The sequence below is a fragment of the Leptodactylus fuscus genome, chromosome 8, assembly GCF_031893055.1.
Source record: "Leptodactylus fuscus isolate aLepFus1 chromosome 8, aLepFus1.hap2, whole genome shotgun sequence".
NCBI classification, from domain to species: Eukaryota; Metazoa; Chordata; class Amphibia; order Anura; family Leptodactylidae; genus Leptodactylus; species Leptodactylus fuscus.
The window spans coordinates 66,970,771-66,993,118 of record NC_134272.1 but is presented as its reverse complement, the minus strand read 5'-3'; the positions used below and the strand labels follow the sequence as shown (position 1 = coordinate 66,993,118).

Below are 22,348 nucleotides of genomic sequence, written 5' to 3'. Positions count from 1 at the left end.
TTCACCTAGCTGACGATGGGCTTGGGGGTTCTGCCTCCGTGGATCCCCAGATCATTTGATCTACCCTTCCCCAATCTCATCAGTGGGACCAAAAGGAGAGAACAGCACCGAGCTGTATATGGTGACGTAACGTAAGGTAAGTGTTAGATTATTTATAATGCAAGCTTATCACCTTATGTGGTTGTGATGAACACAACCATCAAAATAGCCTGTGAACCACTTTTTAGGGGGCTTCCTCCCTAGGTGTTAGAGCTGCAGGACCTGTACCACCCAAGGTGTCGATACAATGCCAGTAGGTCCAAAGGATAATGATCACCGCGCTTCACCTTATATTGATAAACTTTCTTTATTGATATCCAAAAATAAAATCACAACGTGTTTCGGGCTCTCTGCCCTTTCTCAAGTGTGTGGACTTCGACATCAAGCTTGAAGCATCCAGCACGATGTCAAAGTCCACACACTTGAGAAAAGGCAGAGAGTCCGAAACACGTTGTGATTTTATTGTTGGACATCAATAAAGAAAGTTTATCAATATAAGGTGAAGCGCAGTGATCATTATCCTTTGGACCTACTGCCAATCTCATCAGTAACTTGGAATGAACGGTATCAGAGTTCTTCTTCCAATCACGTGACCTGGAGTTTTGACAAGGCCTGAACCTCCAGGTCCATCATAGTCAGTCGCATCAGGTATTAGGTAACTTAAACTTCTAGGACAACCCTTAATGGTGTCACAATAACAATGTGTTGGTATTGGAAAAAGCAATGATTCATTGGCACTGTGCATGCCATCAGATGGTGAAAGGCAGTGGATTTTCTTAAGTGGCATGGCAGTGAATGCAATTAGTGGCTTGGCCCGGTGGAAGTTACAGACCAGCCAGGCAGGGAGGGAAACTATATGCATGAGAAGATAACCCGGCCATAATAAGGACATTGTGTCTGATTTTTCTGACCATAGGAAATTCCTGCAGTCATGGTTGTATCCATTTGCAACTGACTAAAACAACAGGCTATCACCACCAAGATAGTTAAAATCTGTAAAACTCTGCATAACTTTTAGGAGCAAAAAAAAATAATAATCCTGGAGCGTTATACACTGTATACAGATGAAACTGCTCTATTGCACAACAGACTTGGACAAAATTAGATTATTGACAATGAGCTTTAACTGTCCTTTGTCTGTGTAGTAGTGCAGGATGGTGCTGTCATGCTCACATCAGCAGCACAAATATCCTCTCTCACTCCTAATATTTATAATTTCTATCAATAATCTGCCTGTAAATGATTAAATCTGACTATACTGTGCTATTCTAAAAATTCTCTAACTCTGCTACTTGCAATATGTAAGCTTTTCAGAATTGATTGCTCTGTATCATTCAATGAGATGAATTTCAGACGCAACCGTACATCACCGTTACTGCAATACTTTGTGATCCTTCCTACAGCACCTTATATAATGTACTAGCAGGAGGACCCAGCTTTGCACAGGTATATTTCAATTTTGTTTGTGCAGTGGTCCCATAAGAATTGTCAAGTTTTGCACTGGTGTATTTTGTATGTCGTTTGTGTGTGTGTCCATAAGCGCCATGTGATAAAGTGTATCTCAGTTTGGAAATTAGTGAAAAACCTGCAATTGGTTGTTATGGATACCTGGAATAAAGCTGTGTGAATGTGACCTTGTGTAACAGTGCCATCCACAGCATCCTACCCCTGACCTACAACAGTGAAGAAAAATGGCTGGGTTGTTATGGAAACCTGGAGTAAAGCTCTCATGTGTGATGGTGTGTTCTCATCTGTGTATCTAATCCCCTGATGTGTGATAGTGTGTACTGAGCTGTGTATCTAATCCCCTAATGTGTGATACTGTGTGATGAGCTCTAAATCTAATCATCTGATGTGTGATACTGTGTGCTGACCTGTGTATCTAATCCTCTGATGTGTAACAGTGTGTGCTGAGCTGTGTGATACTGTGTGCTGAGCTCTATATCTAATCATCTGATGTGTGATACTGTGTGCTGACTTGTGTATCTAATCATCTGATGTGTAACAGTGTGTGCTGAGCTGTGCATCTAATTCTCTGATTTGTGTTGGTGTTTGCTGAGCTGTGTATCTAATCTTCTGATGTGTGTTGGTGTGTGCCCAGCTGTGTATATAATCCTCTGAGGTGTGTTGGTGTGTACTGAGCTGTGTTTCTAATCCTCTGATGTGTGATACTGTGCTGAGCTGTGTATCTATCATACAGCAGAGAATTAGATACATACCTCAGCATACACCATCACAAATCAGGGGATTCGATACACAGCTCAGCACACACCAACACACATCAGAGGATTACACAGCTCAGCACTGTATCACACATCAAAGAATTAGATACACAATTCTAATTCTCTGATGTGTGATACTGAGCTGTGTATCTAATCTTCTGAAGTGTGTTGGTGTGTGTATCTAATTCTGTGATGTGTTATTGTGTGTGCTGAGCTATATATCGAATTCCCTGATGTGTGATGGTGTATGCTGATCTTTGTATCTAATCCTCTGATGCATGTATCTCATATTCGTGTCATTTCGCGGTGAGAGATAAGGAGAGAAAGACATCTGCTGAGGGCTAGATAGGCATTAGCTTGTAGTAGGCAGGGAAAAACCGAAGAAAAACAACAGCTCTTTTCAGAGCTATATACTAAAGGGAGAGGAGTATAGAGTTCTTGCTATATACGTTCCAACCAGCTTTTATTAGGGGTGTCCGCACACAAAATAGCAGGCATCCACAGCAGTTGCTTCTTGCTATACACCTGTCAAAGTTTTTATTTTGGGTGTCCCCCACCCACAAAATAGCAGGCATCCATAGCAGTTACTTCTTGCTATACACCTGTCAAACAGCTTTTATTAGGGCTGTATAGACCATAAAAAGGGCATTAGTATACATCCAAAATGCGCAAGGCTAGCACAAGGGGACGTGGACAAGGATGGGGGCGTGGAAATACAGATGTGGAGCAAGGTTGCGCTCAACCAACAGCGTCTAGTGTGCCTACAGCTCTGCGGCAGCAAGCATTGCACTTCCCCACAGTCCCCGGCTTGATGGCCACATTAAGTAGGGTGCAGGGTACAAACCTAACTAGGTCCGAGCACCAGGAAGAGGTGTTACAATGGCTGGCGGACAATGCTTCCATTCTCCACCAGCTAGTCAGCCTCTACCTCAACTCCTCCTCCTACCCAACAGTCTTGTCCTCCTTCCTCACAACATGCCCAATTTTCCCAGCAACCTTATCCCACCTTTCCCACCTCCCAGGAGCTGTGTCGGCTCCATTCACTGTCCCTCTCTCTGTCCCACCACATCCTGAATCACCAGAGGTAACAGATGAGTTGCTGTGTCCTGATGCACAAACACTGGAGCATCCGTTATCTCCTGTTTTTGTTGACAAGCAATTGGACCATCAGGGCAGCCTGTTGCCGTTGTTGGTGCGCAAGAGGAGGAGGAGCCGTCAAAGGAATTGGAAGAGGAGGTGGTGGACGATGAGGACACTGACCCGACCTGGACAGGGCGGATGTCAGCAGGGAGAGCAGTGGAGATGTGGAGGGAAGTGCAGCACCAAAGAGGGTGGCTACAGGTAGAGGCATGTCCAGAGGCAGAGGACAGCCAGGCCACATGCAGCAGGTCCCAACATGTTACCTCTTGTAGCCAGCCTAGAAAAACTCCCCAATCGAGGCCATGGTCTTCGGTCGTGTGGAATTCTTTTAATGTATGTGCTGCGGACAAATATAGTGCCGTTTGCACACTCTGCAACTCCAAACTGAGTAGGGGCTCTGAAAAGAGCAACTTAACAACCACTAGCATGCGCCGTCATTTGGAAGGCAAGCACTGGGCTCAGTGGCAGAGAGAAAACGCAGGACAATCGTCATCCGGCGTTGCCGCCACTGCCTCTTCCACTGTTGCCAGTGCTGGCGCTGCAGTCCACACCAGCAGCCAGGAAACCTCCACATTTGCCTCCACCACTTTGGAGATTTCTCCCTCATCCTCCCCTTTTCCTGCCTCAGCTCCTTCTCCTGCCTTACCTACTTCTCCTGCCTTAGCTCCTTCTCCTGTACCCTCATGCGCCTCTTCAAAGCAACCCATCATCTCCTAGACTTTTGAGCGCAGGCAAAAATACAGCGCTACCCACCACCACAAGCCTTAAACGCGCACATCTCCAAACAGCTGGCCCAGGAGATGTTGCCATTCCAGCTTGTGGAAACTCAGGCCTTCCGTGACCTGATGGCAAGTGCGGCACCTCGCTATGCCATCCCTAGCCGTCACTACTTCTCCTGCTGTGCCGTCCCTGCCTTGCAGCAGCACATGTCATGCAACATCCGGCGGGCCCTAAGTTCTGCGATTTGCACAAAGGTCCACTTGACCACCGACGCGTGGACAAGTGCATGCGGACAGGGATGCTACATTTCACTGACGGCACACTGGGTGAATGTAGTTGAGGCTGGGACCGGGTCATCTGGGGGGGTCTACCTCATTTCCCCGCCCAACATTCCTGGCAGGGGCTCTGACAAACTGTCATCCTGTCCACACCCGGCAGGAGAACACTCTCCAAGGTCTGGGACACGTTAATGGCACCCCGTGGCCAAAGTACCGCCACTGAGGGGCCTAGTGTCACCAGGAGGGACACCAGCCCTGTCCTCTCCGATCCCTCTGTGGCCTATACTTATTGGGTCTCCAAGTTGGATTTGTGGCTGGAACTTGCGCTGTACGCATTGGAGGTCCTTTCCTGCCCTGCCACTAGCGTGCTTTCGGAAAGGGTCTTCAGCGCTGAAGGTGGCATAATTACGGATAAGTGCAGCCGGCTGTCAGCTGACAGTGCTGACCGGCTGACGCTGATAAAAAATGAACAGCCACTGGATAGACCCATCATTTTCATATCCACCGATGTCAAGCACACCGACATGAAATTTCAGGTGTGTGCTCACTCTGTACAATTCCTCCTCATACTCCTCCACCGTCAGCGTTGCACAATTGTGCTCCTACTAGGCTCAATCCACCCTGCTTCCCCCCAACTCTGTTGGTTAGAGTCTGAATCCACCCTGATTCCCCCAAACTCTGTTAGAGTCTGAATCCACCCTGATTCCCCCAAACTCTGCTGGTTAGAGTCTGAATCCACCCTGATTCCCCCCAACTCTGCTGGTTAGAGTCTCAAGCCACCCTCATTCCCCCCAACTCTGCTGGTTAGAGGCTCTACTCACTCCAAGGGCCAAAAACACTGCTTTTTAAAGGCTCTACTCACGCCAAGGGCCAAAAGCACTGCTTTTTAAAGGCTCTACTCACGCCAAGGGCCAAAAACACTGCTTTTTAAAGGCTCTACTCACTCCAAGGGCCAAAAACACTGATGTTGCAAGGCTCTACTCACTCCAAGGGCCAAAAGCACTGCTTTTTAAAGGCTCTACTCACGCCAAGGGCCAAAAGCACTGCTTTTGAAAGGCTCTACTCATGCCAAGGGCCAAAAACACTGCTGGTGCAAGGCTCTACTCACTCCAAGGGCCAAAAGCACTGCTTTTTAAAGGCTCTACTGACGCCAAGGGCCAAAAACACTGATGTTGCAAGGCTCTACTCACTCCAAGGGCCAAAATCACTGCTGGTCCAAAGCTCTACTCACTCCAAGGGCCAAAAGCACTGCTTTTTAAAGGCTCTACTCACTCCAAGGGCCAAAAGCACTGCTTTTTAAAGGCTCTACTCACTCTAAGGGCCAAAATCTAAATCTCTGTTGTTTAGAGACTCAACTCACCCAAAGGGCCAAAAACTAAATCTCTCCTGTTTAAAGGCTCAACTCACCCAAAGGACCAACAAATCTCTGCTGGTGCAAGGCTGAACTAAGTTAAAGGGCCTAAAACTCTGCAGGTTAAAGGCTGAAGGGCCTCAATCTCTGCTGGTAGCTCAGCTTAAGGGCCTGTAACTTAATTTGGAAGGGCTCACGTTAAGGGCCAGAAAAGTGAATTTTGGAAGGTATTACCACATCACACACACATCAACAATGACAGTTAAGGGTGGGTACTGTTGGATTTCCCATTGCCTATTCCATCTGTGGTTGTCATGGGCAACGTGATTTAAATGTTAATGTTTCTTTAGCTTCAATTTGAGTTTGTGTCCATCCAATTGGGGAAGAAAGAAGGTTTCAAGGTATTTTCCCACTTTGATAGAGGTTTTTTTGAGTGTAAAAAGTGTGTAGTTGTTAGGCTATGATGGCGGGGTAAAACAGTGACTTGGGTGTGTTAGGTGCCCCCAGACATGCTTCCCCTGCTGTCCCGGTTGCATTGCAGAGGTGTTGGCATCATTTCCTGGGGTGTCTTAGTGGACTTGGCGACCCTCCTGAGTCGAATGGTGGGATCCCCTGAAACGAAGCATTTTCCCCCATAGACTATAATGGGGTTCGATATTCGATCGAATAGTCAAATATTGAGCGGCTATTTGAAACGAATGACGAATATCGAATATTTTACTGTTCGCTCATCTCTAGTTGTCAGTTGATGTGAGTTTGACTGACGCTCTGGCATCATCTGACAAGACACGTGCATTTAAGTTAAAACTAAGACAAAGGGGCCTGAAAGTTCTCCTCATGTGAATGGAGTGATACATAAGGGTGATCACTGTAATGTAATCCATCAGCATCTTCATAATAATGGAACTAATTTATCGGCTCCATAACACAACTCCAAGTAATCACCCTTTAAAGGTGTTTGCATGTCTACTCTAAACTGTCGGAATCTTATATTTTACAGGATTAGTAAATTTGCCACAATATTTTCTCTTCATTTGACAGATTTTTACATAACCCCTCGATTAACAGCTAAAATCGGATATCATCATGGCAGCCCAACTTTTCAAGAGTCTGAAGAGACAGCAGGATATAATAATTTAGCACAATTCATGTCACGGTGACAATTTTAATTAATTCAAAACAACATGATTTTTCAGCCATCTTGCAATACTGTCCATTTTTGGTGACTATTCCCCATTGTGGATCCTAATGATTATATTAATCATGCATATAAATGTGAAAAGAGAATTCTTTAGAAATGCTCTCTACTATATTCAAGTGATTGTACAAAGTGAACAAAAACAGAAACCAAAGAATCATGTGTACTTACTATTTGCATTTGTCAGTATAAGAAGTTTAATGTACATGGCCTAAATCAGTCCTACTAAATGTACTCTGTCATTCTCTTTAGACAAATGGGCGGTCTCTTGAGATGGCGGTAGATGTTGGCTGTGGGACTGGACGTTACACTTTACCTCTTGCGCCTCACTTCAAGAAGGTCCTGGGAATAGACATTAGTGAATCCCAAATAAATCTGGCAACACAGTGTAATTCAGTAGACAATGTGTCATACATGTGAGTGTTTCACTGGATTTAAGGCAGATCTGCTGATATACGAGGATTAGGTGATGCACGTTACAATGACAATCGTCTATCTTTTTTATAGGATTGCCCCAGCTGAGAAGTTGCCTATGAATGATGCTTCTGTGGACCTGGTGACTGCGGGGCTTGCTGCTCACTGGTTCATAATAGACAAATTTGCCAGTGAAGCAGTGCGGGTACTCAAGACAAAAGGATGCTTGGCGGTGCATGCTCTTTATCCACCCACTGAGATCGAATATGAGGATTTGTCACATGATCTAAATGTAGTACTGTCAGAGGTAACATACTTGTGAAATTCTATCGCCATTATAACTCCTATGTACCCTTCATTGTGTATACTAGAATTCTGCTGAAATGTAATTCCACAGGGTATTACTGTCTTATCAATGGGTGTCCAACTGTTGGGACTCCCACTGATCATGAGATTAAGGGGACTATACCCTCCCATTTGAATGGAGTATGAGGTTGAGCATTTCAGCTCCATTATTCTTTATTGGATTGCCCAAGGGTGAGTACGATCTGCAGGAATTTTTTAGCTGTTGGTCCCCCAATACTCAATCACTTATGACCAAACCTGTACTTAGATGATAAGTGTATATTTTAATGTTGTAATGTCTTTAACATGTCCCAGCATGATGCCATACACCTAGCTGGAAGCTGGAGTTAATGCACCATGTCTGAAGCTGAGCCACTGCTATTAGAATTTGGTGTTAGCTGAGGCCTGGTTCACATCTGTTTTTGGTAATCAGTTCGGGGAGTCCGTATTGGAATCCCCGAATGGACTACCGAAAGCATTGGCAAGCGGTGTGCAATGAAAACACACAGACACCATAGACTGTAATGGGGTCTTGTGTGCTTTCCGTGCAGTGTCCACATAGAACATGTGTACAGAAAAGTACTTCACAATCTACTTTCCTGTCCACATGTCTCGCGTGGAGACCAGGCTTAAATGCAAAAACAGTTGTAAAATTCTAGCTCAAAGTAAACCAATGGTCTACAGATGCATCAGTCATTGTGATAACCACGTACATTTGCCAGACTACCTGTCTGTTTTCATTGTAGAAGTATTAGTCAATCTAGGCTAATACAATTTAGGTACCCAAAAATTGTGCCACTGAAAAATATACCTTCTAGGAAAGACAATCATTCAAACAGCTACACAAACATGAAAAAAAATAACTCTTATGGATTTAATAATGTGACAATAACAAAATATATAGCATGTGATTGATTTTAAAGGCAACTCCAAATTGGGCAGTGGGGAACTGTTAGGGTGCATTCACACTTCGGATACGCTCAGCTCATTCTGAGCGTAAAACACGTTCAGAATGAACGCGTACAAAGCAGATCCCATTCATTTCAATGGGAGCCGGCATACGAGCGCTCGCCATAGAAATGAATGGGCTGCTTTTTTCCCTATTGGTTTCAATGTGATACGCGTATAGTGTGAATGCACCCTTAGGGTTTTGTTATTGTACCAGGAATAATTGTGATCCAGTCAGATCCTGATCAAAGCTATATTTATTTTTTCAGGTGTATGATACTTTGTTCCAGTATACTGGTAAATTCCACGAACACATGATGTGCCAATACCAAAGTATATACAGTCCTATGAAAAAGTTTGGGCACCCCTATTAATCTTAATCATTTTTTGTTCTAAATATTTTGGTGTTTGCAACAGCCATTTCAGTTTGATATATCTAATAACTGATGGACACAGTAATATTTCAGGATTGAAATGAGGTTTATTGTACTAACAGAAAATGTGCAATATGCATTAAACCAAAATTTGACCGGTGCAAAAGTATGGGCACCCTTATCATTTTATTGATTTGAATTCCCTTAACTACTTTTTACTGACTTACTGAAGCACAAAATTGGTTTTGTAACCTCAGTGAGCTTTGAACTTCATAGCCAGATGTATCCAATCATAAGAAAAGGTATTTAAGGTGGCCAATTGCAAGTTGATCTCCTATTTGAATCTCCTCTGAAGAGTGGCATCATGGGCTACTCAAAACAACTCTCAAATGATCTGAAAACAAAGATTGTTCAACATAGTTGTTCAGGGGAAGGATACAAAAAGTTGTCTCAGAGATTTAACCTGTCAGTTTCCACTGTGAGGAACATAGTAAGGAAATGGAAGACCACAGGGACAGTTCTTGTTAAGCCCAGAAGTGGCAGGCCAAGAAAAATATCAGAAAGGCAGAGAAGAAGAATGGTGAGAACAGTCAAGGACAATCCACAGACCACCTCCAAAGAGCTGCAGCATCATCTTGCTGCAGATGGTGTCACTGTGCATCGGTCAACTATACAGCGCACTTTGCACAAATAGAAGCTGTATGGGAGAGTGATGAGAAAGAAGCCGTTTCTGCACGTACGCCACAAATAGAGTTGCCTGAGGTATGAAAAAGCACATTTGGACAAGGCAGCTTCATTTTGGAAACAAAAATTGAGTTGTTTGGTTATAAAAAAAAAGGCGTTATGCATGGCGTCCAAAAAGAAACAGCATTCCAAGAAAAACACATGCTACCCACTGTAAAATTTGGTGGAGGTTCCATCATGCTTTGGGGCTGTGTGGCCAATGCCGGCATCGGGAATCTTGTTAAAGTTGAGAGTCGCATGGATTCCACTCAGTATCAGCAGATTCTTGAGAATAATGTTCAAGAATCAGTGACGAAGTTGAAGTTACGCCGGGGATGGATATTTCAGCAAGACAATGATCCAAAACACCGCTCCAAATCCTCAGGCATTCATGCAGAGGAACAATTACAATGTTCTGGAATGGCCATCCCAGTCCCCAGACCTGAACATCATTGAACATCTGTGGGATGATTTGAAGCGGGCTGTCCATGCTCGGCGACCATCTAACTTAACTGAACTTGAATTGTTTGTCCAAAATACCTTTATCCAGGATCCAGGAACTGATTAAAAGCTACAGGAAGCGACTAGAGGCTGTTATCTTTGCAAAAGGAGGATCTACTAAATATTAATGTCACTTTTCTGTTGAGGTGCCCATACTTTTGCACCGGTCAAATTTTGGTTTAATGCATATTGCACATTTTCTGTTAGTACAATAAACCTCATTTCAATCCTGAAATATTACTGTGTCCATCAGTTATTAGATATATCAAACTGAAATGGCTGTTATAAACACCAAAATATTTAGAACTAAAAATGATTAAGATTAATAGGGGTGCCCAAACTTTTTCATAGGACTGTATAAGGCTATTCCACTAAAAGAAAAGAAATGGTAAGTTTTTTACATAACTGTGTGCTATAACACCCATCTGTCTCAAAGAGTTGGCAGTCCCAAAGATTTAACTGACATAGTATCTTGTCTGTGCAGCCATGTTTCAATGGAGCCTTGTGTGAGTCACTGGTTGAAGCTTAGGCCTGGTTCACATCTGCATTCGGTAATCTGTTCGGGGAGTCTGCATGGGGACCACCCCGAACGGAGTACCGAGCGCACTGGCAAGCAGTGTGCAGTAAAAGCACACAGACTTCATAGACTATAATGGGTCCGTGTGCTTTCTGTATCATAAGCAGAATTTTTGATATGGTAGGCTCCCAATTTTATAGCTGTATCACTTTTGGTTAAATCCGAAGGAATATATTCATTTCCTTTGTGCCACTTCTCACCTTCCCTCCCAATATTAATACAAATAGACTATAGAACTAGTGTGACATGCATACATGAAGTAATCTTAATTGTATATTATGAGAATAATACAATATGTTTTGTCATTGGATGCACTACCCACAACCTAAGTACAAACACGTGCATAGGTGAATAAGTATAATAATGTAGCTGCAATGTATCTGCCAGTACTATGCAGACTTCACCACACATGCACAGAACTATTATGCATAATAGAGAAATGAGTGTAGCCTTAGCGCATACACCAGGGACTTCTTACAGTTTGTAGTCTAGTGGATAATGAATGGATTTGTGTGAGGAAGAGAGTGGTGGCAGTGGTAATGGCAACTATTCTAACCAATGCGTAGGCCTAACATCCAAAAAGCCTGCCCAGGACAAACTTGGTGGAAGATTTCCAGGTGGTGGAACTGGTTGTAGGGACATTTTTCTGCTGATATTGGCAGCAGCAACTACACGTTGTCCTCTCCCATGTGCGATTTTTCTACATTGCCAACTTTTAATCTATGGCAATGCGCAAGTTCTACAAGCAGAAACTTAGCCGTGATGGTGCAGGGACAATTATAAGAACAACATATCTACGTACTCACATGAAAAGGTATCATCATCTTATTTGGCAAAATAGATTTGACTGAAACTGGTAGGTGAAGTTAGCAAAATTGCTCTACTTCTCCCTGTGGCCCTCCCTGTTGGAAGGCCACATCTAGATCTAGCACGTTACTCCTCCTCTTCCTCTGTCAGTTCAGGAAACTATATGCCCACACTGCGTCTGGCGGTTGTACAACCTAACTCACACTAGGCCAAGCTGCTGGTGGGGCAGCTGCTGTACCACTTTGTGGATTCCACTTTGTTGGGTCAACTGATGGCATGCTCAACCTCCAAGGAGGATTTCAATGTTAATTCAAATATCAAATGTTGTGTCCTCTTCCAAACAGGCGATCACCAAGATAAATTCTTCTCTTATAGGATCACAGATATATCGGTTAAAGTTGAGATGTCCATTCCTGAAATTATTGGATATATCCAGTCCATTGTTATGTTTCAGATATTCATGGATAGAGATCAGAAAAAAGCAGAACAATTTCTTGAACAGACTGAAAAAAGGTACAGTATAAATGTGGTAGATGCTTACATGACATTGTTTTACCTACTAATTTCCACGGATTCAATGTTCATTTTCATGCCACGCATATTTTTTTGGTCACTTGTTTATAAACTTGCATATAAAAGTTGTATATACCCCAACATGGCACCAATAACTAGAAACTAGAGGTTGCATGTTAAAACAAGCTTTGCAAATGATGTAAATGTTAAAAATTGTCAGGTTATGGTGACATAAAGCTAATTTTTAAAAAGTTTCTTGTTGATAGAAAGGTAGGGATTAGAAATCCTCACTGCTCCAAAGTACTCTTTGATATTGACAAACAGCGATATCTCTGCAACAGAGTCAGCAATTTACAAGGGAACTCTGTCTGATTCAGGGAGCCCTGGGTTGGGTTCTATTGACAGACTCCCTATAAAACTATTGCATTTGACCATGTAAATAGAATTATCCAATACTATGTAACAAATTAGCTTCGAGAAAGATGTATTTGGAACAGAAGACCTATATCACAATAGAAAGCCTATCACTTTGACTTTGTTGAATTAAATTTATTACAGATTCCGGGAAATACTTGGAGAAAAAGCGGATTCTGCCCGGCTGAACATGCACGTAAAACACTACTGTGTCCTTGCTTGTAAAGATTAAGATGGAGATCTGCTGAGCCCACACACAGTATACGAAGCTGGATATTTTTTTATCTTATTTTATTAATTACACTATACAGAACTAACCTGAATAATGTAACAATTAAGGCCTGGTTCACATCTGTGTCTGGGAAGTCCGCATGGGGAACCCCCATCCCCCCCCAACCGACTACTGAACGTATTGGCAGGCAGTGAGCACTGAAAACACACAGACCCCATAGACTAGAATGGGGTCCGACAGCTTTCCGTGTGGTCTCCGCACGAGTCATGGGGATGGGAAAGTAAATTGTGAAGCACTTTTTTGTCTGCATGTTCCGTGCGGATACCGCTTATGTTTTCCTAAGCTCACCGCTTGCCAAGGCATTCAGTAGTCCATTTGGCGGAGTCCTCTTATAAAGAACCCAAAGATAGTTGAAGGATTTTAGGGGTTATCTGGGGAGTAATAATACCTACTAGTGTACACCCCAATCCTATGAAGCTTGATTCATTACTTTGTGTCTCCCTTCAGTCTCTTTATATCTGAGAATTCACTGATCCCATAGACTCGGATTGCAATTCCATTCTGTAGAATGGAGTCAGTAATGTGGCCCAGAGTAGGAGCGGCTGCAGAGTAGATAAGAACTAGAGTTCCCGCCTCCCCTGCACAATTAATAAATGGAGCTTCAAGTGACTCGCGTCTATCCCTTTTGGGATAGAAATACTAATTTGGCAATTAAATCCACATCATGATTAAAAAGACTTTGTAACTGAGTCATGCATGATGTTAAGGATGCTGCCCTCTAGAGGGCTGCGTACAGAGTGCACTGTTCTCCTAATTACATCCTGGAGAATAGATTTGCATATTTTTTACTCGCGTTCATTAGTAATAAAGCTTAACCAATGCCGGGAATGTATTTGTAAGCTTTATTGCAGAATAAGAGAGGGAAGGTCCATTAGCTAATCCAGTTATGGGATGTTTATCCTGCATTTATCATGATCAACTTTAAAGCCTCACTCCAGCCAAATTTTATAATGGCTCAGCTCTGTAGTACAGGGCATACTATTGTAATGTGGATAATGCACTCGCTCACTAGGTTCATTGTTCTCCTTATTCAGCTGCCGAGTGGTTTCTGCCAAAGTTCCTGATTTCTATTTAAAGTGTAACATCCAAGCACTCAGAATGTATCTTTCACTTTGTATTAGCATGTCCTGTGCTACAAAGCTATAAGAATATGGATCACAGGCCTGTAACTGTTGCACAGCGGTATAAGATATCACTAAATTACAAGTACAGTAGATCATGTTGTAATTGTAATACAGCCTCAAAGTGCATACAGTAATGTTACATTCTGTCAGTTACATGTAATTGTATTTGGGATCAGCTATTAGATTCTTATCTTTTTGTAGCAATTTTTTATCAGTAGTTAAAAATAAATCCAATAAACCTTTTACCACCTACTCTGACTATTTACTGTTTGCAATGTGCTTGTAAAACAAAAACACAATTAAAACCTATTTGTTTTGAATATTTTTTTTATAAACAAGGGTATGGAATCGGATTTGGTCAGAGTCAGTTAAAAAAAACTTATAGGGGGAATATTTATTAACACTGTCATATTGTATATTAGTCTTAACAAATGACCTGATTGGTGCAGGGACCGAAAGATTGGAAGTTTACGCCAGGTTGGATCTCTCTTAGATTTCCATCCTCTTATTGATACTCAAGCCACTTTACTGGTTAAGTCATTTGGGCCAAAGAATCCCCCCGGCACCACCCACACTAGCAGAATGTGGCAGACAAGGTATGGATTGGGGATTGAGACATACATCTGGTGCAATATCATCCCTCTACATGAGTTTTGATCTCTTTTAAGTTCTACACCAGCGGTAGGGAACCTTTGGCTCTCCAGCTGCTGTGAAACTACAACTCCCAGCATGCTCCATTCACTTCCATAGGAGTTCCAAGAACAGCAGAGCAAGTATGCATGCTGGGAGTTCCCTACCCCTGTTCCCTACCCCTGTTATAGACCCTTTGACTTGCCTGATCTGTCAAAGTCAAATGGATTTTTTTTTTCCTTATCACCTTGACCAGAATTACGTAGAGGTAAAGTATCTCAGTTTTTAAGACTTTTGCTATAAATGAGAATTTATCAAGGGGAACAAAATAGACAGCAAAAGGAGTCTAAGTCACTTATTTGGCTTATCAACTCCACAGAACTGTTTATAAACCAGCATGGTCTTGGCAACAAATAGACTAGAACCTTATGAATTGTTCCATTTTCAGGTATCTTCAAGTTAGTTAAGGGGGTGGGGGCTCATAGATTTCTCCTTTTGCAGTCCACTGTCCCTGAATTTCCTATATTATGGTCAATTGACCTTTTATCAGTTATTTGTTTTCTATTTTACATTTAGTCCTGGTAGAATTATATGTAAATAATAATAATCCTAGAATAATTACATGTAAATAAACCAGTAGAAGCAGTAATTGATAGGGTAGAGAGCAGACTGATTCCTCTTATCAGGGAAGTCAGTAAAAAGTGTGCTGCTGCCATAGTGGGACTATTAGTTGCAGATAAACTGATATGACACTATATATTAAGGCTCATACAACAAGACAATTGAAACATAATAATACGATTGCTCACCTGGTATGTGGAATCATCAAGTCCAGTGGCTGTCAATTCAGATGACTGGAGTAGGAGAGGTCAAATAACAGTCCAAGTTCGATATACAGATTAAGGCTGCATTCACACGGAGTAAACGCTGGCGTTTTTTGTGTGTTTTTTGCACATAGCGCCGCGTTTACGCCGCGTAGCGTCGCGTTAACGCCGCGTATACGCCGCGTTAACGCCGCGCTATTTAGCGGTGGCGTTGCCCGGCGTTAACGCGGCGTATACGCGGCGTTAACGCGACGCTACGCGGCGTAAACGCGGCGCTATGTGCAAAAAACACACAAAAAACGCCAGCGTTTACTCCGTGTGAATGCAGCCTAAGGCAATAGTTGTAGCGAGAGGCAGGAGCAGTAGTCAAATAATCTGAGGTTCAGTACCCAGATAAGGAAATGAATAGATGTTAGGTGAGGCGGGAGTAGTAGCTGGACTAAAGGCTGGGAAGCAAAATAATCTGGCCAGGACGTCCAAGGGTGGAGCTAATCAGGCAATCAAGGCAAGGTTACTTGGAACAAGAAACTGTCCAGAATCAAGGATCAGGAAATTGTCCAGAATTTCCAGTAGCTCAGTGAGGAGAGCTATTTCCTGGGACACAGGTTCAAATCCTGACAAAACCCTTCAGATATTTCAATTTTTCAAAAAACACAAAGTTGTAAAACCACAAGAGCGTTACTGCTAATACCTACTATCCTATTAATATTATGAAAGTTTGGATGTTTGGATGTTTGTTCCTCAATCACGCAAAACCCGCTCCACCGATTTGGCTGAAATTTTCCACAAACATAGTTACTACACTGGATTGCGCAATAGGCTACTTTTCATCACAATAGCGCACATACGTTTTTCCCAGGACCCCCACAAAACCCAAACTCACATCACTATCTCTGCAATCTCACACACTTTGGACCATAGCAAGCCACAAAATTCATATTACCCTCTACAGCAGAGGTCAGCAACCCCTGGCACACGTGCCAAGAGTGGCACTCCTGCCATATTTCACTGGCACGCCAGCAGCACAGGACCTGCAAGAGTTAAATGAAGTCCGAGTGTCCCTTCAGTGCTCTGCTAGAGCTGAGGTATAAGGACATTCCCCTTCTCTCACTGCCCTCCAATGAGAGGGGTGCAGGAAACACAGGGGGTGGAGCTTAATCGCTCAGGTCTCTGCCTGCTATAGTGATAGCTCCTGCCGTCTGCACCCTGCAAAGATTTCATGAGGAGGGGAGGAAGCTGCTAGCAAAGTGACAGTAAGAAACACACAGGTCCCTTCCTTTAGTTCCTATTCTCATTAATGTCAGGCATTTGGGGTTATTAGTTTAGTGTTAGTAACTCCATGTGCCTCACATTAATAGGAATAAACCCCATCATGTCCCTCACATTAACCCCTGTGTGCCCCATATAAAGGTTACTAATATGTGAGACATATGGAGGTACTAATAAAAGACCTCACTAATGAAGATACTTCATTATTACCTCCAAGTCTCTCACATATCAGTAACTCTTACACAGGAGTTAATGTGAGGGACATGATGAGGTTAATTGCTATTAATAAGAGGCACATGGAGTTACTAAACTGTCATGCACAGGGACAGACTTTTATCTACAATTGTGCATAAAACTATGGTCCTGTACATTTCAATGGGCCCATACACATAGATCCTGTTTTTGCAGCTGTGTGTCCGGGACAAATTGAGCTGTCAAATATACAGCAGGTCCTATATATGTCCTATACCTTTCCTAAACCTGTCTGTATTTGCAGCCCTGTCAATTTATTTTTAATCTATAGGTCAGTGAAAACCATATCCGTGCCATTTCTGTGCAGGAGGCCTAAGGCTGAAGCACCACGTTGCGTTAACACAGCGTTTTGGTTGCAAATTTTGCTGCGGTTTTATGAGCCAAAGTCACCGATGTACCGTTTCAACACACCACAAACATGTAACGGTCGATAATAATGTCACCAATCTGCCTTACTGCCCACCTTAGAATTACACGGCGTCCCTTCACATTTACTAGAACTCAAGATTGGCGCCCCTGTTCTACTCATGCGTAATCTCGATGCACCCCGATTGTGTAATGGCACGAGGGTACGTGTCACACAACTAGGAACAAATATCATTGAAGCCACTATTCTTACAGGAGCAGCTAAAGGTGACAGTGTGTTAACCCCACGCATTCCAATTATACCAAATCATTTCCCATTTCAATTCAAACGACTACAATTTCCCCTTAAGTTGGCTTTTACAATGACCATTAATAAATCCCAAGGACAAACGCTGAAAGTAGCAGGAATACATTTGGCCACACCAGTCTTCTCACATGGACAACTTTAGGTTGCTTGCTCAAGAGTATCCTGTGCCCAAAACTTACATGTACTGGCGGAAAATAACAAATCATACAATGTCGTATATCGAAGTATATTCACTTGAAATACCTCTGTCCCAAACACACTATGTACAGTTTCTCAGAACACCGTATAGCAGCTGAAATACAAATTACATTCAACACAAAAGTCTCATGTATTCTCAGAATTACAGCAACAACAAGATACACAGTTACATTTCATATCCCATACCTTATACACAGTACGAAAACCTTACCCGCACCTGTATTTACCCACTTCTACAATCACGAAGTTGCGGGTACCAGCTAGTATGTACATATATTGTACATGCAAATCAGGTTCTTGCTCTACGTTTTGATCAAATGTATAAGCTCATCTGCCAGTGACAAGGTGACCTCTTTTAGATTGGACCCTACAATATAATGAAACTCCTCTCCTTGGGCCTTGGCCTCCCATGAAAAAAGGATAAGTATTACAGTCACAGTATTCTTGGTATACACTATAAATTGTCTTTCTCTGGACTTCTGAATGAATAAAAGGGAATGTAGCTCACTCACATTATACTCTAATTAAAATCAGCCTTGGACAGATGAGCTGCGTGCAAGGACAAAATGGAGTCACCATACCCCCAAATGCACAAAGTATCAAACACACAAATGGTTTGCATTTCCACATACTTTGAACAAGTAAATCATGTACATGTTACCTGTGTTACATGTTCACATTATTTGACAGTGCTGACCATTTCTGGGTGTCTTTTGCACTGGTGCTGTATCATGTGATAGATATTTCCAGAACATCATCAGGATCATCCTTCTCTCTGAAATGAAATAAGAATTTTAGACTGGAGTTTGAAACCTGAGTCCTCTGTGCAGTTACTTCTTATGTGTTTGTACAGCTTCAAACACTCTTAAGACATTTCAGTTCGTGGAAACTGGAATAATTCGAAAGGCTGTTAACATCCCTGATCTTGAATTACATATCTTGTCTGCAGCCTGGTTCTATCAGGGTTAATACAGAGTAAAAGATCCAAAAACTGGTTCTATTGTCAGGATATACTGATAGTAAAATGAAGTACCCAGTCATTCCGGTTGATCTCTTAAATAAATCACAAGGCTAGCAGAAGAAACACGTCATGACAACAAATTGTTCATGTTGTGCATTTACTTGAAAATCCCATGAATAACCTAGCTAAGATAGGTTAGTACTGTAAAACATGGGGTCACCATTAAGGGGCAACACGGTGGCTTATTGGTTAGCACTGCAGCGCTAGAGTCCTGGGTTCGGATCCTGCCAGGAACAACATCTGCAAGGAGTTTGCATGTTCTACCTGTGTTTGCGTGGATTTCCTCCTATTCTACAAAGACATACTAATAGGAAAAAAATGTACGTTGTACAAGCAATCCGTCTTATTAGGAAGGCTATTGCCAAACACTGGCATGTCCTTTTACAGGAAACAGGATTTACCCAGCATCCCTAGGATCACCTTCAGATCTTCATCTATTTCTGAAGAATCCCTGAGAACCCAGCTTCCTTAAGGTGAAGGAAACACCTCTATGCCCCCTGGCTATGTTTCCACAACTAAGATCCAACTGAGTTCTACAGCCAAGTTCCACCACTATATAGAAGATAATCCTTTCATAGTCCCACCATGGGACTACTCTAGATGCCTCATAATAATCAAAGAGTTACATAAACAGGGTTCGGGGCCAATTGCCATCAAGCGCTTTATTGATTATGCATCAGAACATGTCACTTGCATGCTAGGATGCCCTTGTGGCCTCCAGAGTGTAGGATACACATCCCAGGAACACCGTAGTAGAATCAATACCCATTGTAATAAAATGAAGTCAGGTTTTCTCCAACATAGTTCTTCACATCATTTGTTTATATATCATTCATCGGATCCAAATTTCCTCCATTTCACTCCTCTGGACTATATTCTGTCTGAACACCCCAATGGGTTGGCACAATTGAATAAAAGGGAATTTTATTTTTGCTTTTCAAGCTGGATACTCTCAGCTATATGTGTCTTAATGAAATTGTTAAGAATGTTTCATTTTCTTCTAGCACAAGCCATTATAGCTTCAGTTATTTTTACCACCATAGTCCGTAGCCATATCCCTGTCCAAACATGATGTAGATTTTTTCTTTCCGTGTATGCACAAATTGTCTAAGTATTTTTACCAACCATATTGACTCCCTAGTGGGCTCTTCATGCCAGCCCTTCTTTCTCTGAGTTTTTAATCTGCAAATGACCTTAGATTTGCATCCTCTGTTATTTGAATATTCCACTCCCATCTCCAAGACTTTTCTCGAGCTGCACCGGTGCTCTGGAATGCTTTACTTGCTTGACTAATCGCAACTATAGCAGCTTCACAATTTCCCTAAAAATCACATCTGTGTAGTCAGGTTTATCACATGACCTGATCACAGTGTAGTGTATGGTGGTGTAGCACAATCACGTTTTATATCCTTCCTCCTCTATTCCTCAGATCCTGTCCTCTCCATCTTTACGTTACACTGCACTCCTTGCATTTAGTATCGGTTTATTCACAAATGCCAGGTGGTAATGGCTCATACAGCTTCAGTTACACAACCTTTTCTACTAAAAGATGGCTGGACCATTGTGGCAGACAAGCCCTCTGACCTCTTGTGTCCCCTTATCTCTCCATAGAATGTAAGCTCCTGTGAGCATGGCTCTCACTCCTATTGTTTCATATGTTTATTTCTTTGTGACATTGTGATGTCTCATATTGTCTGTTCATATGTCTCTGATTTGTAAAGTGCTGCGGAATATGTTGGTTCAATATAAATAAAGTTGTTATTATAACTATTATTATAATTATCTGTCTATGATACCAACGTTTCTGCTAGTATCCTATTACTACCCAATATTCATTGTGCTGATGTTATATATCTTACTCTGGGTTACTCTCCTCTGTAGAACCCGACCATCAGTTATCCTGCGCCTGTGTGATTTATCTTCCCACCAATTCCCAACAATTTGTTTTCAATATAATTGGGAGTTATTTGTGTGGTTATAGTATGCCATATAGGAGTCACCGTACATGTGCAAAGATGTCTATGAAATACTGTATATGCTTTTTGACTGTCCATTATATGTTGATGACTTACAGCTGTAGAGCATATTTTGAAACACTAGATGGCACTGTTAATAGCTTAATAAAACAACTGCCTGAGTGTCAGCCCTATGATCAGAACTTGAGGTGGTAAGTGACCCTTCACATTCCACCTGCTTTACAGGACTCTCTTGATGACCTTTAGTATTGAATTCTTTTTAGCTAGTGCCAAAACTGAGACTTTTGCTAATAAATTCAACACCTTGTTTCTCAAGTACGTTTGACGGTAATGCATTTTGTCACTGCTTTTATATTCTTACGTTCGATTTACTAGTGAATAAATTATAGCTGTTTTTACAGCGGTTTATAGCTTTGATGATAATTTAGAGATGCATATACAGTCCTATGAAAAAGTTTGGGCACCCCTATGAATCTTAATCATTTTTAGTTCTAAATATTTTGGTATTTGCAACAGCCATTTCAGTTTGATATATCTAATAACTGATGGACACAGTAATATTTCAGGATTGAAATGAGGTTTATTGTACTAACAGAAAATGTGCAATATGCATTAAACCAAAATTTGACCGGTGCAAAAGTATGGGCACCTCAACAGAAAAGTGACATTAATATTTAGTAGATCCTCCTTTTGCAAAGATAACAGCCTCTAGTCGCTTCCTGTAGCTTTTAATCAGTTCCTGGATCCTGGATAAAGGTATTTTGGACAAACAATTCAAGTTCAGTTAAGTTAGATGGTCGCCGAGCATGGACAGCCCGCTTCAAATCATCCCACAGATGTTCAATGATATTCAGGTCTGGGGACTGGGATGGCCATTCCAGAACATTGTAATTGTTCCTCTGCATGAATGCCTGAGGATTTGGAGCGGTGTTTTGGATCATTGTCTTGCTGAAATATCCATCCCCGGCGTAACTTCAACTTCGTCACTGATTCTTGAACATTATTCTCAAAAATCTGCTGATACTGAGTGGAATCCATGCGACCCTCAACTTTAACAAGATTCCCGATGCCGGCATTGGCCACACAGCCCCAAAGCATGATGGAACCTCCACCAAATTTTACAGTGGGTAGCATGTGTTTTTCTTGGAATGCTGTTTCTTTTTGGACGCCATGCATAACGCCTTTTTTTTTATAACCAAACAACTCAATTTTTGTTTCCAAAATGAAGCTGCCTTGTCCAAATGTGCTTTTTCATACCTCAGGCGACTCTGTTTGTGGCGTACGTGCAGAAACGGCTTCTTTCTCATCACTCTCCCATACAGCTTCTATTTGTGCAAAGTGTGCTGTATAGTTGACCGATGCACAGTGACACCATCTGCAGCAAGATGATGCTGCAGCTCTTTGGAGGTGGTCTGTGGATTGTCCTTGACTGTTCTCACCATTCTTCTTCTCTGCCTTTCTGATATTTTTCTTGGCCTGCCACTTCTGGGCTTAACAAGAACTGTCCCTGTGGTCTTCCATTTAC

At 42.2% G+C, this 22,348-nt stretch overlaps 1 protein-coding gene across 1 annotated transcript; it reads left to right on the top strand.

The window, feature by feature from the left end:
• Nucleotides 1-286: 286 nt before the first annotated feature.
• LOC142217259 (putative methyltransferase DDB_G0268948) lies at nucleotides 287-12,796 on the top strand. Its single transcript, XM_075285454.1, has 7 exons — nucleotides 287-403; nucleotides 7,201-7,364; nucleotides 7,456-7,669; nucleotides 8,925-8,988; nucleotides 10,605-10,641; nucleotides 12,013-12,150; nucleotides 12,709-12,796. Exons 1-7 carry the CDS (start codon nucleotides 287-289, stop codon nucleotides 12,794-12,796), a joined length of 822 nt encoding a protein of 273 aa, XP_075141555.1.
• The last annotated feature ends 9,552 nt before the right edge of the window (nucleotides 12,797-22,348 follow it).

Coding starts and splice junctions, on each gene's coding strand:
- LOC142217259 (XM_075285454.1), top strand. CDS start 287: ATGCCAGTAGGTCCAAAGGATAATGATCACCGCGCTTCACCTTATATT. Junction 8,989..10,604: donor CATGATGTGCCAATACCAAA/GTATATACAGTC, acceptor ACTTTTTCATAG/GACTGTATAAGGCTATTCCA. Junction 12,151..12,708: donor CTTGAACAGACTGAAAAAAG/GTACAGTATAAA, acceptor AATTTATTACAG/ATTCCGGGAAATACTTGGAG.